At 34.3% G+C, this 20,429-nt stretch overlaps 2 protein-coding genes across 2 annotated transcripts; both read left to right on the top strand.

Moving 5' to 3' along the window:
• Window positions 1-3,396: 3,396 nt before the first annotated feature.
• Window positions 3,397-4,260, top strand: LOC107002168 (21 kDa protein-like). Its single transcript, XM_015200084.2, has one exon. The coding sequence runs from the start codon at window positions 3,464-3,466 to the stop codon at window positions 4,082-4,084; it is 621 nt and encodes a 206-aa protein (XP_015055570.1). The 5' UTR covers window positions 3,397-3,463; the 3' UTR covers window positions 4,085-4,260.
• Window positions 4,261-6,049: 1,789 nt separating this feature from the next.
• Window positions 6,050-20,158, top strand: LOC107002136 (tubulin-folding cofactor D). Its single transcript, XM_015200047.2, has 17 exons — window positions 6,050-6,414; window positions 8,470-9,017; window positions 9,531-9,633; window positions 10,170-10,346; window positions 10,817-11,005; window positions 11,715-11,831; window positions 12,017-12,121; window positions 13,041-13,211; window positions 13,299-13,514; window positions 14,631-14,829; window positions 15,849-16,054; window positions 16,136-16,360; window positions 16,450-17,016; window positions 17,096-17,356; window positions 19,052-19,096; window positions 19,252-19,437; window positions 19,557-20,158. Exons 1-17 carry the CDS (start codon window positions 6,232-6,234, stop codon window positions 19,842-19,844), a joined length of 3,786 nt encoding a protein of 1,261 aa, XP_015055533.1. The 5' UTR covers window positions 6,050-6,231; the 3' UTR covers window positions 19,845-20,158.
• The last annotated feature ends 271 nt before the right edge of the window (window positions 20,159-20,429 follow it).

Raw genomic sequence — 20,429 nt, 5'->3', positions numbered from 1 at the left:
TGTAAAATTAAAAAAAATAGATTATAAGAATTTATTATACACAATCTTATTCTATATTTCTAAAAGAGATTATTTTTGCAGCTCGAATTCATAACACGATCATATAATAATAATTTTACCGACTACTTTATTGAGTATCCTGTACCAGCTTATATTCACTAGCTCATGAGCTATTTGACTTTCTCTATAGTTAATATACGTAAAAGACAAATGAAAAATTAAAAAGGAAAGAAAATTGAAGAGAAATATTTGTTAGTCCATATGTACTTTAGAAGTGTTAAGAGAATATATTTGGTCCATTATATATCTCTTATATTGAGATCTCCAAAACGATTTATAAAGATCTTGTGTTACTTCTATTAATTTTTTTTATAAAGATATTATTAGCTGGATATAATGTTGTTGAAAACAGGTAACTTCATTCTTATATAATTGGAGTGTTTGAAAACATAGAATAGATGTGTCATGTATTACTCTTTTTTTAAAAACAATTTAAGCTTTAATTTGTATAATCATGCATATTAATCAACATTATATTAGAGTAGATAGATTCTACCATATGTATGGTCTAGAAAAAAAAGGTTGAATCTCTAAAAATAAGGTATATTAACCGTTACAAACGTAATCGAAGAGATAAAAAAGTAAAAACTCTCTGTAATCCATTTAATTATAATATAGTCTTATATAAACAATATTGTAGATGTATTATGAAATAATTAATAATGTAGCTTGATAGTTTGTTCCAATATCATGTTTCATTTATTTGCATTTTTGTGTAAGACAAGTTGCGGTGTGGAGTTCGGAGCCTAAAGGGTACAAAATATTAACAAAAATTCCAAAACGGTATATAAAATTTTATATTAATCAAAACGGCACGATTTTTTTTCCGTTTTGATTAATATAAAATTTTATATACCGTTTTAGAATTTTTATTAATATTTTGTACCCTTTAGGCTCCGGACTCTTGCAGCGTGCACGGATAAGGAAGCCTGCTCAGCACAAGCTAGTAAAACGTTGAATAATAATCCTGTTCACCTATGTTATAAAAGATGAACTTAGAAAATAATAATCAATTGCACGTGAAGAACTAATTAAATAACAATTGTGAATACTATGGTCTTCTGGATCTGTATGCATATGGCACAACGTTACAGAAATAAAAGTCAATTTCTCATTCATGTGGACATAACTTAAGGTCCTGGCTACGCATTTTAATTTGGGCATTAAAATATATTTTATATATTAACACAGAGATGTCAATCACATGTAATATTATTTTCTTAGCCTGGGAATAAATTGGTCTCTCCATAATTCCATATATCATTTGCTTTATTTTGTCATTTTGGCTTTATCTTGCACTATCAATTTATTTTTCTACTTCTCTTGAAAAAAAAAAATCCTTGACCCTATCTTTTCACTTCCAAATAATTTATTTATTTCTTCATCATTACTCTTTCTAGTCCATATATAAAGTGAATTTTTGTAATTTTTTATGAAGTTTAAAATAAATAAACTTTTCAAATTACAAGACAATTGTTGTTTATTATCGTTTACTTTGCATTTTTTTTAAGAGAATCGTCTGAAAAAAATCAAAAGAGTAATAATAAAAAGAAAAAAAATAATCTTTTACGTATTTATATTCTATATCTCAATAATTTACTTATATGAATCAGTGATCAGAGTACTATAATTGTTTATTTTTGAAGGATAGACATTGAGATTTAAATACTGTTTGTAGTGTGTTCTAATAATTGGTAACGTTGGGATTAATATATAGAGATAATTGAATTTGTCATATAACGACGACAATTAACTGATGTATATACTAAACGACAAATTATAGTAATTTATTTTAATTATTAGTTGATTGAATTTTAAGAAAAGATCCCTTCTTCCTCGACCTAGTAGTGTGTTTTCTCAATCGAAAATAAAGGCAAGAAGATTCGATAAGTTATTTGAAATTGCTTAAAAATTACCTAAAGGAACATAAAAATGCAATTTGCTATTATCTTTCGTTTCAATTTATTTATTTGATTTTAATTTGATATAAAATTTAAAAAATAAAATATACTTATATCTCTTAGTTTTATTCTCTTAAGTCCTTAACATATCATATGAAAAGTTAAAATTTAAAAATTGTCAAAAAAGAATCAGATATTATTTTTAAAATAAACTAAAATCAAAATAAAATTCCTAAAGTCTATAGCGACATTGAATCTAATAACAAAAATTAATGAACACTCTTTACTAACGTGCATAATTATTACTGCTAAAATTGATTTTGTTATATTATATAAGGATAAAAAAATCACATTTTTATATGTTAATATTAAATTTTGAATATCTTCCATAAAAATTTTAATTTCTAACATTTGAAATACTTAGAGATCTACCATTATAATTATAATTATTTTTATATATCATAGAACGCAATGCCCAAAATGCCAGTACTATGTTGGTCAAGCGATCTCCAAAAAAAATTTCACTACCTTATACTAATTCTTCATAATTTTACCGTCAGCTCATTGGTTTATCAAATTAGTTAAGAAAAAATCTTAAAATAAAGACAGGTAATTTAAGAGATAACTTTTTCCTACTTTTTAGGTGTCAAAGCAATAACTAAAATAATAAGTTACGTAAATAGGAAATTGCTCCGACAAGAATTAAGGTTTGTGTTTACTACAACCCCAACATCAACACCTTCCCCAAAATATTGACTAAAATAAAATAATTATGCATTACTCCATTATTACTCTTTCGGTATCATTTTACTTGACCTTTACCTATATCAAAATAAAAATTAATTATTTCTTTCGTTTCAAAAAGAATGATCTAATTAATTAATTTGGAATGGAGTTTAAGAAAAAGAAAGAAAACTTTTTAATTTCGTGGTTTTAAATTAAAGTTATGTCAAATGTACCAAAATGCCCTTTAACCTTATGATGTTAAATATGCCACGTGGAAAGTTCAAATTACAGTTTTGCCAAAAAAGGAAAGGGGTAATTCTTTTTGAAACATACTAAAAAGTAAATAAGATCATTCTTTTTGAAACGGAGGGAGCATATTTAATTATTTATACACTTTAACAAATTAAGAGAGTTTTTATCATTTATGGAGTACTTTTTTCTACGTATATTATCCTTTAGTAATAATTAAAGGAATCAAATTTAGAATTTCAAAGCTTCACAAACAATATTAGTTCAATAAAATACATTTCTGATTAAAATTTTCTTTAAATTGTGTCAGGTCAATACGAAGAAAAAAAATAAAAAATGGAAGGAGTATTGTGTGCACTAATTAAACTCCTCATGATTTTTATATTCATGTCATAGCCCTTAGCTTCTATATAAACCTTAGCACCTTTATGACAATTTCCCCATCAAACAATAACGTACACAACAAAATCCATTCTCTCTTCATATAATTATATCTAACCTTGTTATATTTCCAAAACAAAAAAAAAATGGAAAAACTTGTTCTTCCCCTAATTTTACTTTTCATTTTTTCTATCTTTATTGTTGAATCAAGTGCGATCGTACCTAAATTCATAGAGTCACAATGTAAGCACACTCGTTATCCAGGTCTATGTGTGAGTTCATTAGCAACACATTTAAATCCAACTTCAGAAGATCCTCAAGAAATAGCTCAAGCTGCTTTAAAAGTGAGTATAGTTAAGGCAATATACACAAAGAATTACTTGCAAATAGCATCAAAAGAATTGAAACAAAAAAAGGCTAAGGAATATCAAGCGGTTAAAGATTGTTTAGATCAAATATCAGACAGTGTTTCTCAGCTTACAAATTCATTCAAAGAGTTTGAACACATGAAGAGTGAAGAATATAGTGAAAGGGATTTTGCTTGGTGTCAAAGTAATGTGCAAACTTGGCTAAGTACTGTATTGACTGATACTTATATTTGTATGGATGGGTTTTATGGGTACCCAATGAGTGGTAAAATGATGGCTATGATTAAAGCTAGGGTACTTAATGTTGCACAAGTTACTAGCAATACTTTGGTTTTGTTTAATGGATTTGCAGCTTGGCATAGAGATAATTCTAATGGTGGCTTTAAAAGTAAACCTTAAAGCAAGAAGCAAGGTTACATATATATAAAAGAAACAAATATTTATGAGAGTGATTTAGTCAGCTAGAGTGGTGATGGGAACTTTTGAGTCTTGGTGGTGTATACATAGCATATACTATATGTTTGTAAACTTGAATAATATCATGATCGATCAATGTGTGAATATGATATTTTGCATATCTTGTAAAAGAAAGGAAAATACTTTTGTTTGGTTAAGTTGCGACATCTTTTTCTAGGAGTACTTCATGGCTATATTTAATGATGTGAACTATTCAAAATAAGTGAGTAAAGTCACCTTTTTTTTTTATGAGAAAATCATTTATTTTTTGTTATTTTACTTGAAAAAAAATTATTTTGCTTCAATAAAAAAAGTCACCTATCTTTTGTTATTTCACTCAAAAGTCGAAAAATTATTAAGATCATTTTAAAGAGTAAATTAATCAAGGAGAAACTAATTGTTATATACGGAACCTCAACCAAATCACTATATTGTTTTGTGGACAAAGTTTAGGGCATCGAGAACTTCTTTTCTTCTAAATTGTATTTTTGTATTTTGAATGAAAGTTTTTCCCACAAATCATTCAATTTTACCATCCACATTTTGTTATATATATATATACATATAACACCACATATCTAACTTTTTCAGATAGGGGATAAATATTTATTGTTCGTGTTCTTGTTTGACTGTATTCTACGGGTGTATCATTATCTTATTGTATTCTTGTGGTTATGTAGTTTATATCCAGATTTTTTATTGTTTGTATCTTGTATATTCAATGCATTTTGCCTTGATGTTATTCGTTGCACACATTGTACGAATGAAAACAATTAACATAGATTGATTTGTCATGCGAACAAATACAATTAACAAAGATTATAATCGTCGCACTTATAAATGTATAATAAAAAATAGAAAAATTGTATATAATAGCAAACTAATAATCTAAAATAAATGGAGTAGCTAGGGTTTGATTTAACTGTGCTCCATAGCAAACGTTTGCAAAAATTGTCAGGGGCCTCTCTCCCAAATATCTCGCTCGCCACTCTCCTCCAATCTCTTGCTCGCTTTCTCACTTTTTATACAAACACAAGTGTATAAATATTGTTTCTAATTGTATAAAGCAGATAAAATTGTATAAATACATATATTTTTGTTCCCCTCTCTCCCCTCTTCCAGATCTCGCTCGCCACTCTCTCAAATCTCGCTCGCCACCCTCGCCTTTCTCACTTATACAAACAAAAGCGAAATGTATGAATTGCGTTTCTGTTTGTATAAAGCGTGAGAAAATTGTATATACACATGCAAGTACATATATTTTCGTCCTATACACTTATAATTATACAATAAATATTCCCCTGCCCAGTTTCTTTTGCCTTTCTCTCTTTCTCGTTTTATACAATTTTCAAATTGTATCTAATCTCTTTCTCATTTTATACAATTCGATTCAATTGTATATTCCTTGTCAAGTCTCTTTTGTCTTTCTCTCTTTCTCATTTTATACAAATTCAAATTGTATATAATCGTTCTATGCACTTATGGTAATACAATTCGTTTTATACACTTCATTTTTATACAGTTCTCTGCCCAAGCGTCTTTCTCTTTCTTGTTTTATACACTTCGTTTTATACAATTTGCTTCAACAGTATATGTATAGTGAATTATACAGTTTGTATGTTTGCTACGGAGTGCAATTATGCAAACTTTGCTATAGCATACAAATATGAATTTTTTATTTGCTATATGTGAAAGTTGTCCTAAATAAATTTGCTAATTTTGAAAGAATCTATAGTTATGTATGATAATTGGGCTCTACAATGTAGTGCTTTTTCTCTAAATTTGATACGTGGGCTAGCTCTTTCCATTTACCAACACAGAGCCCAACAAAATTCTAATCTGCTTCAAACATTCATGAGCCCATAAACTAAACAAAATTGGACATAGCAAAATCAATTGTGGGCTGGACAGCGATTATCAGTTAATCCCGACGTTAATAATTGCTTTAAGCAGATGAATCTCAGTCCGGCAATAGCAGCGGCAAAATCAAATCAAATACTAGTAAATTCTTTTTGAGGCAAATCGTCACAGTGTATCTTCTCGGTGTCTCGGGACTGTTAGCGGCTAACGGAGTAGAAGAAAGGTCGAAGATGGAGGAACAATTGAAAATGGGAGTTACCGAAGTTGAAGAAGACGATGAACACGATTCTAAAGAGTGTGTTCTACAGAGATATTTTTTACAGGAATGGAAGCTTGTTAAGTCACTCCTCGACGATATCATTTCCAATGGCCGTGTCTCTGATATCTCCTCTGTTCATAAGATCCGATCTATTGTAATCTCTCTCTATCTCTTTTGTCTGTTTGAACTGCATAATTATTAGTTCAATGCTATGCTTGTAGTTGAAATACCTGTAAAATTTAACTTTGCCTTTTTGAATTTTTTTTTCTTTTGTTGTTAGACAATATAAATGCAAATAGTTCAGATATTTTGGCTCATTTTCTTAGGAGAATGGCATGAAAGATGAAAGAACACATAGAGCTTGAGTAGGATGGATTTATGTGATATAGAATGGTTGGGAGCCTAATGATACTATGTGAAGTGAGATTTTGCCTCTAAGGCCTAAGTGCCTAACGTATCCAAGACGAGTAATGCAAAAATGTGAATGTTAAAATGATGTGTGATCGTACAAGATTAAAAAGATTAACATGATGTACTATAGCACATATAGTGCAAAAAGTGAGAGGTTATGTGAGATGCTTTAATTGTGTCTTACGTAGATTTCCAAGGACATTGACCCATTGGTGTGACACCGTGATGATTAAAGATATTAAAAGGGAACACGTGTACATGACAGATGACATAAAGTGCCTCAATTTCTTCGGATCATTGCGTACTTAGTAAAGGGTAAGATATGATGCAGGAGGAATGTATGGATAGGCAATCCGACTAGTTGGGATTGGGATATTTTGTTATTAGCACATTTACATTGGTTTGGTGTTTGATGGAGTCTTTTAAGTTTGGTTAAAGAAGTAAAGTCTAAGAAAAGGCATCAGATTTTAAAAAATACTTTTCATTAAATTAATTCCTAATTTCGCCTATACAACAAACAATTGAGTAGTTGAATGAAAGAAACATAAATGGAACATATTATATATAGAGGACTTATATAGCCAACTGCAACTAGTTTGAGATTGAGGCATAATTCTGGATGTTGTTATTGTTGGGCAATATATTTAGACCAAAGAATTAAACTTTGTGTGATTTGATTAGAAACTAAGCTTCTAAAGGAGCTGTAAAACTACATTTGTGACTGAAGAATGTTATTGAACTTCAAGCTTGATAATTATGCTCTCTTTTCTATTTTATATGACAGTCATACGTCCTTGATCTCTCTTGAAAAAATCGATTCCTATCTATATTTGGAAGTTTGTTGTATTAACATTTCTACTTTGCCCTTAATGACATGCTCTTATGCAAATTAATATGGCACGTTGAAGACAACTAGTTCTGAGGATACTTTTTGTAGGACTATATATTTTGCTTATGAGTGAAAAGTCTTATTCTATTTCTTAAATTCCAAGTTCAGTCGAACACCACCTTCTATATTGAATTGCAGGAAGCTTTTTTTTGTTTTGTGTTTTAAGGAAAATTTGTTTGTGTAAAGATATGAAACATTAGCCTAGCCAAACCTCAAAAGCTAGCTCAAGAGGGGAGGTTTGTCCAAGTCCATATAAGGAGACCAAATTCCCATTCCTCTACCAATGTCAGACTTCTTAACACTCCCCCGCCGCGCGGCCAGACCTCAACTGGAGCATGAACACTTCTAAATGGGGCCCAACATCGGTGAACAACGAATTGGGATGGGCCTGACTCTGATACCGTATAAAGATATGACACCTGAATTAACTCAACCCAAAAGCTAGCTCAAGAAGGGAGGTTTTGTCCAAGCCGATTTAACGAGACCAAATTCCCATCCTTCTACTGACGTGGGACTTCTTAACATTTTCTATGATTAACTGATATGATGATTCATCGGTGAGAAAAGATCTGAATTTTGCTGGTCTTGATGACTAAGCCTAAAAGTGAGCTTGTAGAGGAACTATGTGGAGAGATTTAGTTTTTTGAGAGGGGACTGTGAAGAGATGTATTTGTTGAGAAGGAATTTGAAGAATGTATTGTTTCAAATTTCTGCTTATCTTTTACTCATGTTGATGTAGGACACTACACTCTTGATGATGCCAAGTCCAAACTCTTAGAAGACTTAATGATTGAGTACTTTGCTTTCAGAATTCCTAAAACACTAGTTGCTTAGAGCTAATGCAAATTTTATAAAAAAATATTTTTTCTTTGGTAGTACATTAATTATTTGTTTAAATATGATTTGCAGATGGACAAATATCAGGAGCAAGGTCAATTACTGGAGCCTTACCTCGAGAGTATGGTTTCGCCCCTAATGTCCATTGTCCGTTCAAAAGCTGTCGAACGAGTTGCTGCCTCGGAAGAGATTCTTGAAGTAATTAATCCTGTGTGTATCATAATATATTCTCTGGTGACAGTCTGTGGCTACAAGGCTGTTGTCAAGTTCTTCCCTCATCAGGTTTCTGACCTGGAGCTTGCAGTATCTCTCCTGGAGAAATGCCATAATACACAAGCTGGAACATCATTACGACAAGAAAGTACTGGAGAGATGGAGGCAAAGTGTGTGATACTATTGTGGCTCTACATTCTTGTATTGATCCCTTTTGATATAGCTTCTATGGATACTAGTGCTGGGAATAATAACTATGCTGGAGGTGATGAGCCACCTCCACTTGTTCTAAAAATTCTGGAAATCTCTAAAGACTACCTTTCAAATGCGGGTCCTATGCGAACCATATCGGGTTTGCTGCTCTCAAGGCTTCTTACGCGCCCAGATATGCCAAAGGCTTTTACCAGGTCCAACTGCCAAAACCCTTGCTATTTCTAACAGTTCATGATTTAAAATCTTGCAATCAAGCAGATGAAATTATCAACAACCAAAAAAAAAAAAAAGGAGAAAGGAAACAACACGTAAAAATAGATGAAATTGTCTGGTCATTTTCATGCATGCACATTATGTTTGTGAATGCAAATGACATGATACTCACTGGGGTATAATGTACTGCATTTTCACTTTGCTTGTTATGTGACACATGCAATTAACTTGTATGTGATATCAGCAGACAAAATCCTCGTCCTTTCTTGCAAATTGTCATAATGCCTGCTGAGACATTTTGTTTCATTTTTCTGTATGTTAAATATTATTTGTGTGGGCAGTAAAAAGGAATAAAATCTTCTACAATGAAATATGCTGAGTATGTACGATTTAACTATTTTATGCCTCCTTTGATAATTATTTAACACTTGCAAATTCTTTTACACGATATGTTTGAGTTGCATATTTGCATCCCCCATAACTTTGTTTTTCAGCTTTGTGGACTGGACGCATGAAGTTATGTCATGTATGTCAAATGATGTGGTCAATCACTTCCAGCTATTGGGTGCAGTTGAAGCACTAGGTGCTATGTTTAAGGTTCAATCTTTTTCTTTGTGCCCAACTTTGGTTATTTCCTAGCTTTCTTTATGCACAATCGTTATCTGTGGAATCTGTGATTCTACTTTAGAACTTAGACGTTCCCCTCAAACTCAAATTTGAATGAAATGAATTCATCTTTTATACTTCGTCCTTCAGACCGCGATGTATTTGTAGCTGCTCTTCATTTCTTTTGGTAATTATCTGTGAGTGTGTGGTAAAATTCGAGTTTAAAAGAAATGGACAGGGTTGGAAAATCAATTTAATTTATCAAGTAAATGCCAAGTTTAAGTTTCAGTTATCTTTGAAAGCATCTCCTGATGTCATTATATCAGAGACCAGGTGCTGATTGAAAGATACACAGTGATCATGTTACAAAGTCTAATATCTTAATAACATGGAATCTTTTTCGCTGTACTCACTATGGAGTGGCACAGTTGTGCAAGATGTTATTTAACCCCTTCATTATTTGGTGATCTTGCAGTCTTGCTTTAGTATGTGTACTTCTTAGAATACTATTGTTTTCCTTAATACAGAATGGAAGCCCGAAAGTGTTGCTTAGTGTGGTTCCTGGTGTTTGGAATGACACATCAGCTCTGATGAAGTCCAACACTGCAGCGCGTAGTCCTTTACTTCGCAAGTATCTTGTGAAGCTAACTCAAAGGATTGGGATGATATGTCTCCCTCCACGTCATCAGTCATGGCGATATGTGGTAAGACTGCTAATTATGCAAAAGATGGGACTTAAATGTTTTACAGAGTGATGGTTGCTCTGCTTCAAAACTCGTGTAGTTAACTAGCTTAGTATCATTTACTAGGAGCCAGTTGTCCTACCATCTTTCTTAAAGAAAAAATTATGACGATTTGGGGGGAACAGGATGATGAGCGTCTATGTAATTTTTTGTCTGGTAGCATCCTTTTTCTTTAAGTTGCCTCACTGATCTTAATGTGATTTTTAAACATTGTGATCCTTATTTGCTCTTCTTGATCCTTGTCAATATTTATCTCTTATTTATAACATTACAGTACTGTGATGTTTATCAAAGAGCAACATGGCATTTACTGGTTACTTTTCTTTTTCCATTCCTGTGTTTTACAGTATTCCCCTGAAATACTTTGTGCTGATAAACTCACCATAGAGTGTGGGAAATTAGTTAGTAGCAATGCTTGTTTTGCCATGTAGGGTAGAACCAGCACGCTTGGAGAGCATATTACTGCTGATCGAATTGAAACGAACCAATACAATAATGATAGAAACAATGATCTATCGAATTTCTACCAAGAGCCGGACTGTCATGATGAAGAAGACATGGATGTCCCTGATATAGTAGAAGAGATAATTGAATTACTGCTGTCAGGACTGCGTGATACGGTATGTCTAAAGGGTGAGCTTCCATCTTCTACTTATCTGATTGTCCTCGTTAATCTTAAGTATTTAGCGCGAGACCTGTAGACAAATTCAAGTTGGTCTCTGTTTTCCTTGGATGGTTTATTTTATTTATATGTTTATCTGGTAAAGCTACTTCACCTCCTCCTCATGTGCCATGGAAGAACCATGATAAATTTAAGTTGAATATCCACATATATTTCCTTCCTTGAGTTTGTGCATTTAAAGGAACTTGATATGTTGATGCAAGGTTGTGTCTCTCTCTTTCCGTGTATGTGCACATGTGCCAAAAGTGATCAGTTAGCTTGAACAGAAGTAAATAATTGTCTCGCTGCTCCACAATGTGACTGACACTAAGAATCTCCTAAAGCAGTTAATAAATGACACTTCTTTTAGCTGAACAGTCATAAAGCGTCATTGCCTTACTCTTTTAGGAGATTCTTAGTGAAACTCACATTATGGAACAGAAACAAACATTTATTTACTTCTGCTCAGGCTAACTGGTCTCTTTTTTTATTCATCTGCAGTTGCCATTTTGAAACAGGTTTATGTCTTCTCATGCATTAGCATCATTTGATTCCATTTCAGTATATTACTGCTACAACAGCTTCCTTTTACTTTTTCACATTTCCGCTTTTTTTTTTTTTTTTAATTTCAACTTTCGCATCTTAGAGATTTTATCATGGCATTACAGGATACTGTTGTGCGTTGGTCTGCTGCAAAAGGCATTGGTCGTGTTACTTCACGGTTAACTTACTTGCTTTCCGATGAAATCCTTTCATCTGTCCTGGAGCTCTTTTCACCTAGCGAGGTGTGTTATTGCTGTTGTTTTTTACCAACTTTTTTTTCTGTTATCTTATGAGATAGCCACTATGTCTGAATACAGAATATTAATTAACGAGACCAAGATTTTGTAAAGCTAATAGTTTCTCTTGCACTTCATCTGTCGTGATTCTTCTTTTGTTTAGGTTATGCTTATGTATTCTAGTGTTACAGGGCGATGGTTCATGGCATGGTGGCTGTTTGGCGCTGGCTGAATTGGCACGTAGAGGATTGCTGTTACCTATTAGTTTTCACAAAGTTATTCCTGTTGTTATTAAGGTTATCCTTGCTGAAGTTCCCTAATTTTTTCTGTACTTTTGATCTCTCTTTAACTCTATATGTTGGACCTTGCGATTGAGCAATTAATTATCTCTTTATAAACTTGCTAATGATACAAAACTTGCTAATGATACACAACTTGCTGCATCAGTGTTTATCTTTCTCCTTATATCTTACCTTCCAGGAAATGTATAGGCTATTATAAGCAGGTAACCTTAGTTGACTATGCTCTATTCCATGTTGCTCGGTTGTTCCTCCAGCTTCAAGCGATCGCTACAAATTCAATATATTAATTGGAATTATGTACGTCATACACTTTGATATTCGAGTGAAACATCTTAACAGAGATCTCTCTTTCAGAAAATTTGTCGCTCTTAGTTTTGTCGCAGAAAACATTGTTTCTTACTGCAGAAATAGGATAGATAAGGCCTGCTGCCTACTTACAGATGAGAAGATGAGAAGAGGGAGAGGAAAGTAGAAAGCATCCCTGTTTACCCATGATGACCATGCTGGTTAAGCAATCAGAAGCACAGGCTGGGATAAGACTCCTGTTTACTGACTGCTGTGTATTTATGGGTCCAAATCACATTATTGAGTATTTATGTCATTTACGATGTTTCTATTGTGTACTTATGAGCATATAATCTTCACCTTTGAAATATCAGTCCTTATTACCATTTAATTTTTAGCATCCAGAATACATATCATCCTCTTTTGATGTTTACTAATGGGTATGCATGACAAATGGATATATGGGTGGGCCTAATTTTTGGGGATGAATTACTGAAACATATTCAATGTAGACTACCACATCGAGATAATGGAATGCATTAGACTTGCATTATCCACTCATGCAGTTCTTCCCTAGTTGAAGCTGGATTTCTGTCGCCTAATAATGATGGAAAGTTTGGTGTGGCAGGCATTACATTATGACATTCGAAGAGGTCCACATAGCATTGGATCCCATGTACGTGATGCTGCTGCTTATGTTTGTTGGGCATTTGGCCGTGCATATTGCCATGCAGATATGAAAAGTATACTCCAACAGCTTGCTCCACACCTTCTGACTGTGGCCTGCTATGACCGTGAGGTACCAAAAACGCAGGGATCATTCCTTGCCCAGTCAAGGTGCTTCTTCCTCCAATTAAAATGATGCAATATTGTTATTACTTTCCAGGTAAATTGTAGAAGAGCAGCTGCTGCTGCTTTTCAAGAGAATGTTGGACGACAAGGAAATTATCCTCATGGTATCGATATAGTGAATACAGCTGATTACTTTGCACTTTCTTCACGTACAAACTCCTATCTTCACGTTGCCGTCTGCATTGCTCAATATGATGGCTATCTTTATACTTTTGTTGATCAGCTTCTGAACAACAAAATCTGTCACTGGGTATGTTTATACTTGTTAGTTGCTTGATTGCTAGCTTTTACTCAGACAAAACACTTCTTTTATAAAATGTTTATGGTCTGCTTGAGTGTGCCTTTTATTTGTGGTTCACTGAGGTGCGTTATATAAGTTTGTTATCAAACATAAGATGTTTATAGCTGATTCCTCACCGAAGTTTTGAGGTCTTGGCAAAAGCACTACTGTGACAACTGAAAACTTTTGTCATATCATGGAACTGAAAAAAGATGGTAGGAATTGGATTAGAAATGTGATAGGAATTTGTTTACAAATATCAACAACAATATACCCGGTTTAGTCCCACAAATTGGGGTCTGGGGAGGGTAAAATGTACGTAGAGACGTTACTTCTACTTCAAAGGTAGAGAAGTTATTTCAGATACACACTCAGCTCAATAAAAACAGTCCAAAGCAGTCCCCAAAGAAAAGTAACAGAAGTACATGAAATAACAAATAAAACAAAAAATAGCTGATTGTAATAGAACAGAAACTAAAACAAAACTATACAATGATCAAGGTACAAGAAACAATAGATAGTAACAGAAATTGAAGGACAAGAAACTACTAATATGAATGGACAGCAAGACAACTACAGAAATCGCACTGCAATCTACTAACCTTCTACCTTAATCCATCTTTTCCACACCCTTATATCTAAGGTTGTGTCCTCCGTAAGCTAAAACTGTGTCATGTCCGATCTAATCACCCCCCTCCAACGATATTGTTTCCAAATATCATTCTCTCTCTTTCATATATACAAATTTGACGACATGTCTGTTCAGAAAAGATAGTAGCAGAGGAGGCTATGCTGATCCTGCTAAGGATTTTTTAGTTGGGAAACTAAAGGTGTAGCCCTAATTATGGCAAACTATAGGGTCATTTAGTGATATTTCACCTTCTTGTAATTTTTCTGGTTCCTTTTCCTATTGAGCTTTAGACATGCATGCATAACAGTCTAAATCTGAGAATTAAGACCCTGTTAATATCATACCAGCTGGCCAATGTACTTATCTATTTGTGCACTAATTTGGCATGTGCTGTCACTTGCTAGTTCTATCATTGATGAGTCTTTTTGATTTGTTACCTTACTGTTCTAATATAGGATAAGAGTTTGAGAGAGCTTGCTGCAAATGCCCTTTCTTCTCTTGCTAAGTATGATCTTGGGCATTTTTCTAGTACTGTTGTGGGGAAATTATTGCCTTGCACATTGTCTTCTGATTTGTGCATGCGTCATGGTGCAACTTTAGCTATTGGGGAGGTTATATTGGCTCTACATGAACGTGAATATGTTCTTCCCCCAGGTTGGTGTCTCCATTTTAGCTTCAAGATTTTAGTTATTTGTGTGAGATGAGATCAAAGTTCAAGCTGGTTGGCATTGGTTTATAGTTTAAAGATCTAATTCATTTGAGTGTTTTACCTCTTTGTTTATAAGTTTTAGTTTTTGTACGCCTCACTTGAGTTAAATAGTTATTCAGTATACTGGAAAATAAAAGGTGCTCGTAAACTGGAAATCTATAACTATTTTACATTAAAAAAAAACTTAATTGTTAAAATATATGAGATTGTAATAATGACTTGTACTCAATCTGTGCAAGTAAATTCTACATGTTATTTCATATATTTATACATGTATGAAACATGATTTTTTTTCTTATTCATTGTGAAATAAAATCAGGAATGCCAAGTGAAATTATTTGTGTCTAACTTCTGTCATAGATGTTTAGACCCTATCAGTGCTTATTGTTTGCGCCAGGTAGGCTGCCATTGCCGAACACTGTGTGATATGGAATACTTCATGCATGGAGCTGCCCTTTTCTTCTTCTTTGCATAGCTAAAAAGTCCCTCAATCCTAATTAATCATCCTGAGGGAAAGAGTACAAGAATATTATGGGAGTGATAGCTGCTAGCCTGCTATACAGTTTGAATAGAAGTGAGCTACTGATTGAAGTATGTAATTCCCAGAAATGATTATAAGAAGAACAATGGAAGTGTTCTTTCAGTTCCACAAGTTTGCATTAGCAGGAAAGTCGAGATGTAATGGACATTGAATTTGGGAAAGAGGATTAGATTCTAAGACAATAGTACTCAATTTTCATTGTTTTTGTACCATGCATTTAATTGTCTTTCCATCACATACAACTGGAGACCTATTTTTTGTGACGTTACTATTACCATGTGAGCCATTCTAAAGTTTTAATTACCACAATTCTTGTTTAAATTAATAAAAAGAGAATATCATCTGGTTAAGGTTTATGACATGGTCTATTTCTGTGTTTATTATGCAAAAGCTAATTGTGGTCCCTGTATTTTTCCGTTACAGAGCTGCAGAATCAACTTGCTGGTGTGGTTCTTGCAATCGAGAAAGCACGGCTATATCGTGGAAAGGGAGGAGAAATAATGCGTTCTGCTGTTTCCCGTTTCATTGAATGCATTTCATCAGCTCGGGTCCAATTGACAGACAAAATAAAACGGAGTCTGCTTGATACGCTCCACGAGAATCTGAGACATCCTAATTCTCAGATACAGGTTCATCTTATGATTTTTTCAATTTCCTGCTGATTGTAGCTTCCTCTGAGTGAATTGGCTGATTTTCTATTTTGTTTATAGGGTGCCGCTGTTGCAGCCTTAAAGAGCTTCATTCCTGCTTACATTGTGCCTTTGGAAAGTAAAGGCTTCAATGCTATTACATTAAGATACCTTGAGCAATTGAGTGATCCTAATGTGGCAGCTAGACGAGGATCTTCACTTGCGCTTGGTATTTTGCCATTTAAGTTTCTATGTGTAGGATGGAAGGATATACTTCGTAAGCTTTGTGCTGCTTGTGAAATTGAGGTAAGGAAGTGCTTCTGTTTTAGCTGTTGCTGATGGAGAAACTAAGCTGCACATTATCTTGGTTGATGGAACAACTTTATGCTCTACAGGATAACCCTGAAGAAAGAGATGTTGAATCACGGGTAAATGCTGTCAAAGGACTTGTATCTGTGTGTGAAATTTTAACCAATACACAAGATCATTCTCATCTATTATCTGCAGAAGAATGCATATCTCTGTATGTTTTTATAAAGAATGAGGTTATGCAAACTTTATTTAAAGCTTTGGATGATTACTCTAAAGATAACAGAGGTGATGTTGGTTCTTGGGTTCGTGAGGCTGCCTTAGATGGCCTTGAGAGATGCACATATATTCTATGCAAAAGAGGACTCAAGGGTGTCTCAAGCAAGTCAGAACAAATGGAACTTGGATCTGTTCCTCAGTTGGACGAGACAGATGTTACAAACCAGATGAATTTTCTTTTTGATGAAAATATGGCAACCCATTTAGTTGGAAATATTGTTAAACAAGCAGTGGAGAAGATGGATAAATTAAGAGAGTTAGCTGCAAAGGTTCTTCAAAGAATTTTGCATAATAAATCAATTTATGTACCATTCATTCCCCATCGAGAGAGACTAGAACAAATAGTGCCTGACGACGCAGATCTGAAATGGGGGGTAGGTTAAAATTGCTTGTCTTGTTGGTTGCTATATCTTAAGGTATTTAACAAACAAGCTTTTCTATGCCATCCTGCAGGTACCTACTTTTTCATATCCTAGGTTTCTTCAGTTACTTGGTATCAGTTGCTATAGCAAATATGTGATATCGGGGTTGGTTATTTCCATTGGTGGCTTGCAAGATTCATTGAGGAAGCCATCACTCAATGCTTTGCTTGAATTTCTTCAGTCAACTGATGATAATGTAAATGATTCTAAAGAGTACAATCTTTCCAATGACATTCTTTGGGTTCTTCAGAAATACAAAAGGTGTGACAGAGTTGTGGAACCCACTTTGAAGGTAAATTTGATTGGAAATTTTGTTTCTGCAAATGATGATTGTCGGCTCATTCCCTAACTGTAGATCACTGTTTATCTTTCTAGAATCACCACATTATTATTTATGAAGCAGTTATTTTCTTGCAGTTATGAAGATGCTTGTTAATCATAATTTTTTACTGTGGCATTCTGGTGAATTTACGTTTTTGACTGTCTATGCAGTATCCTGAGCTTATTTATTCTCCTTTTCATTGGTAAAAAACAATTTCTTGTAAAAATTTATGATTTGTAGCTGCTTTGAAAAGAAAAATGTGGAATGGCTCTTCACCTTCCAAGTGACTCTTACTTTTTCCAATGAGAAGGATCTTTAGTGGTGAACTGAACAATTTGTCGAAGCATCTCAGAGCTATATGTAATACATGATTTTGCTAGACAGTGTGCACTATAGTTGAATTAAAATGTGAAGTAGTGAAATCTGCCATCACAATAGAAGTCTGGTAGTCGTGAATCCTGCCAATAATCTCACGCTCTCCACCCCTTTGACTTTTAACTACATTTCTGATCAAATTCAACTCTATGGATATTTCTCATATCTGTGCTTCATCTTTAGACAGGCTTGTTGCAAGAACCTCTGCTAAATCCTTCTCGAATTCTTCTAAAAAGTTCCATTTTATTTTTTGGATATTTGTAAAAGAAGTCAGTATTCTGTTTTGTCCTTTGCACATCTCATTTTTTGGAAAACTTAAAGCACTCTTTATGTTATTCTTCAAGTTCCTATATTCTGGCTAAAAAAGAATCTAAGCATCCTACCTATAATCGTAAAGTAATGGGTGGTGAAACCAGGGGCAATTATTTGCTCATTTGGAAACTCTTACTATGCCAATATCCCAGAGGTTCTATAACACCCTTCTGTATGTGTAACCTGGCTCTATAGGGTTTGCGCATGAGAGTTAATGGCTCAATTTGCTCAAGTGAAGAGAGATCCAAGTGATAGAATATGTTGAGACAAGACAGTTGTGGAAACAAACTAACCAACGCTTGGCTGTGATACTATGTTAAGGGGCCTTAAGTCTAACCCAATCTCAAGAACTAGTGCAATGGTGAGAATATACCAAGACCATACAAGAAGACCAAAAGCTCATACGCTTAACTAATGTGGCATTTTGACATCCTCGCACATTCAGAACCGGCTATGGGGTGTGCGATAACATACATTATATGAGTGGCCTAACATTGGGTAACTGATATTAGCAATGTGTTTGGTGTTGGTATCATGTGAAAGAATTATAGTATCCAAAGAACAATCTTAAGTCCACGGATGGAGTAACCTAAGAAACGCACTCATGGGTGTGGCCTAGTGGTCAGTGAAGTGAGGTTGAGAATCATGAGGTCTCAGGTTCAAACCCCAGCAAAGACAAAACAGTAGGGGATTTCTTCCCTTCTATCCTAGCCTTGGTGGACAGAGTTACTTGATATCTGTTGTTTGTGGGAGGTGGCAGGTATGTGTAATTAGTCGCGGTGTGTGCAAGTTGACCCAACACCTTAGTTGTCAAAAAAAGAAAAAGTAAACTAAGTGTAGTCGAGGTGTGTGCAAGTTGACCCAACACCTTAGTTGTCAAAAAAGAAAAAGTGAACTAAGACTGTATCTTTATTTAAACCTTAAACATCCAATGTGGAACGGGTTTTCTAACACTGATGTGTTACTATTTTATTGCAGACTATTGAGAACCTATTCAGCAAAAAGATTTTCTTAACTATGGAGGTTAGCCTACTTCCATCTAGGTCTTTTTTATAGTATCCAATCATTCATGTACGGTATCTTCCCCTTTGTTCATATATGTACTGGCTTATTCTGCAAAACACTGCTGTATTGATGATGTGACTTTGCCCCCTACCCCCTCTCATTTCTTTGAACAGGCGCAGACTGTAGTGTTTTGTGTTGGAGTTTTAGAAGCTCTGAATGTAGAGTTGAAAGGATCAAAAGACTTCAGTAAGCTGTATGCTGGAATTGCAATACTTGGATATATTTCATCAGTACCAGAACAGATCAATATCCAGGCATTCAGTCATTTACTAACTTTCCTCACCCATCGATTTCCAAAGGTACCAGAAAGCACCTGAACAAGAGAAACTTAGTCTGAGTCTGAGTGAATAGATAAATGAAGAACATGAAACAATGAATGGGACGCCTTCTGAATAAATTGCTTGCGAATATTTTGCAGGTAAGGAAGGCTGCTGCTGAACAAGCTTATCTTGTGCTCCAACAAAATGACGCTCTAGTGCCAGAAGACAAGCTAGAGAAAGCACTTGAGATTATCTCTGAAACTTGTTGGGACGGTGATGTTGTAGAAGCAAAAGAGAAGCGCTTAGAACTCTGTGCCGCATGCAACCTAGATGTTGGAACATTCTCGAAAGCAGATGTTGGAACATCCCGCAGAGTTGTTGAACAGGCACCTACCGGTGATGAAAATGCAGCATACTATTCACTTGTTGGATCAGCTGGGTTTTAGTTCCTTGCAGATGCATATAAGAATCAGAACCTTGTGCTATCACAGAGTTGGTTGCCACTGCTCTGGATTCCACCCCACCCCCATTCCTTTTTGGCTGTGTTGTTCAAAATCACTTCTTGGGAACAAAGAGTTCGTCTAGGGTTGGTTTGTAACATTATTGCAAATTGCTGAAATGTTGTGTTTCACTAAATTGGTGATATGGTGATTGCCGTGTTCTCAAGTGTGGTGTATTCCTACTCTGACGGTACCCCAGTCTCGAATGTACAAATGATTCATTTGGATTGTCAAGGTGATTGATTCTTCTAACTGTTCAATCTTTCTAAATTCAACTGAATCAAAAGAGCTATCTTGCTTGTGTTATTAGTAGAAAATGTAAAGACTCACGCGATCTTCAACGCAGAATTCTGCACCAAGTTACTCTTTATACACTATTCTTAGAAAATTGGACCTTTTTTTTTGCAATATAGCTAGAAGAGTAGGGGCGCTGGTTTATGAAAAATATTATTTTGGTAGAAAATGATAATTTAGTCGGTTGTGCACCGTAAGGTGTTTTCGACAGGAAGTTTTTTTTTCACTGTTAAACGT

The sequence above is a fragment of the Solanum pennellii genome, chromosome 1 (genome assembly GCF_001406875.1).
Source record: "Solanum pennellii chromosome 1, SPENNV200".
Lineage (NCBI taxonomy): Eukaryota > Viridiplantae > Streptophyta > Magnoliopsida > Solanales > Solanaceae > Solanum > Solanum pennellii.
The sequence above is the reverse complement of the archived record's forward strand: the minus strand, read 5'-3'. Positions and strand labels throughout refer to the sequence as shown.

What these genes read in the sequence shown, in the direction of transcription:
- LOC107002168 (XM_015200084.2), top strand. Translation starts at nt 3,464, where the DNA reads ATGGAAAAACTTGTTCTTCCCCTAATTTTACTTTTCATTTTTTCTATC.
- LOC107002136 (XM_015200047.2), top strand. Translation starts at nt 6,232, where the DNA reads ATGGAGGAACAATTGAAAATGGGAGTTACCGAAGTTGAAGAAGACGAT. An exon ending in TTCATAAGATCCGATCTATT is followed by an intron (nt 6,415 to 8,469) that starts GTAATCTCTCTC and finishes TATGATTTGCAG; the next exon opens with ATGGACAAATATCAGGAGCA. An exon ending in TGTCAGGACTGCGTGATACG is followed by an intron (nt 11,006 to 11,714) that starts GTATGTCTAAAG and finishes ATGGCATTACAG; the next exon opens with GATACTGTTGTGCGTTGGTC.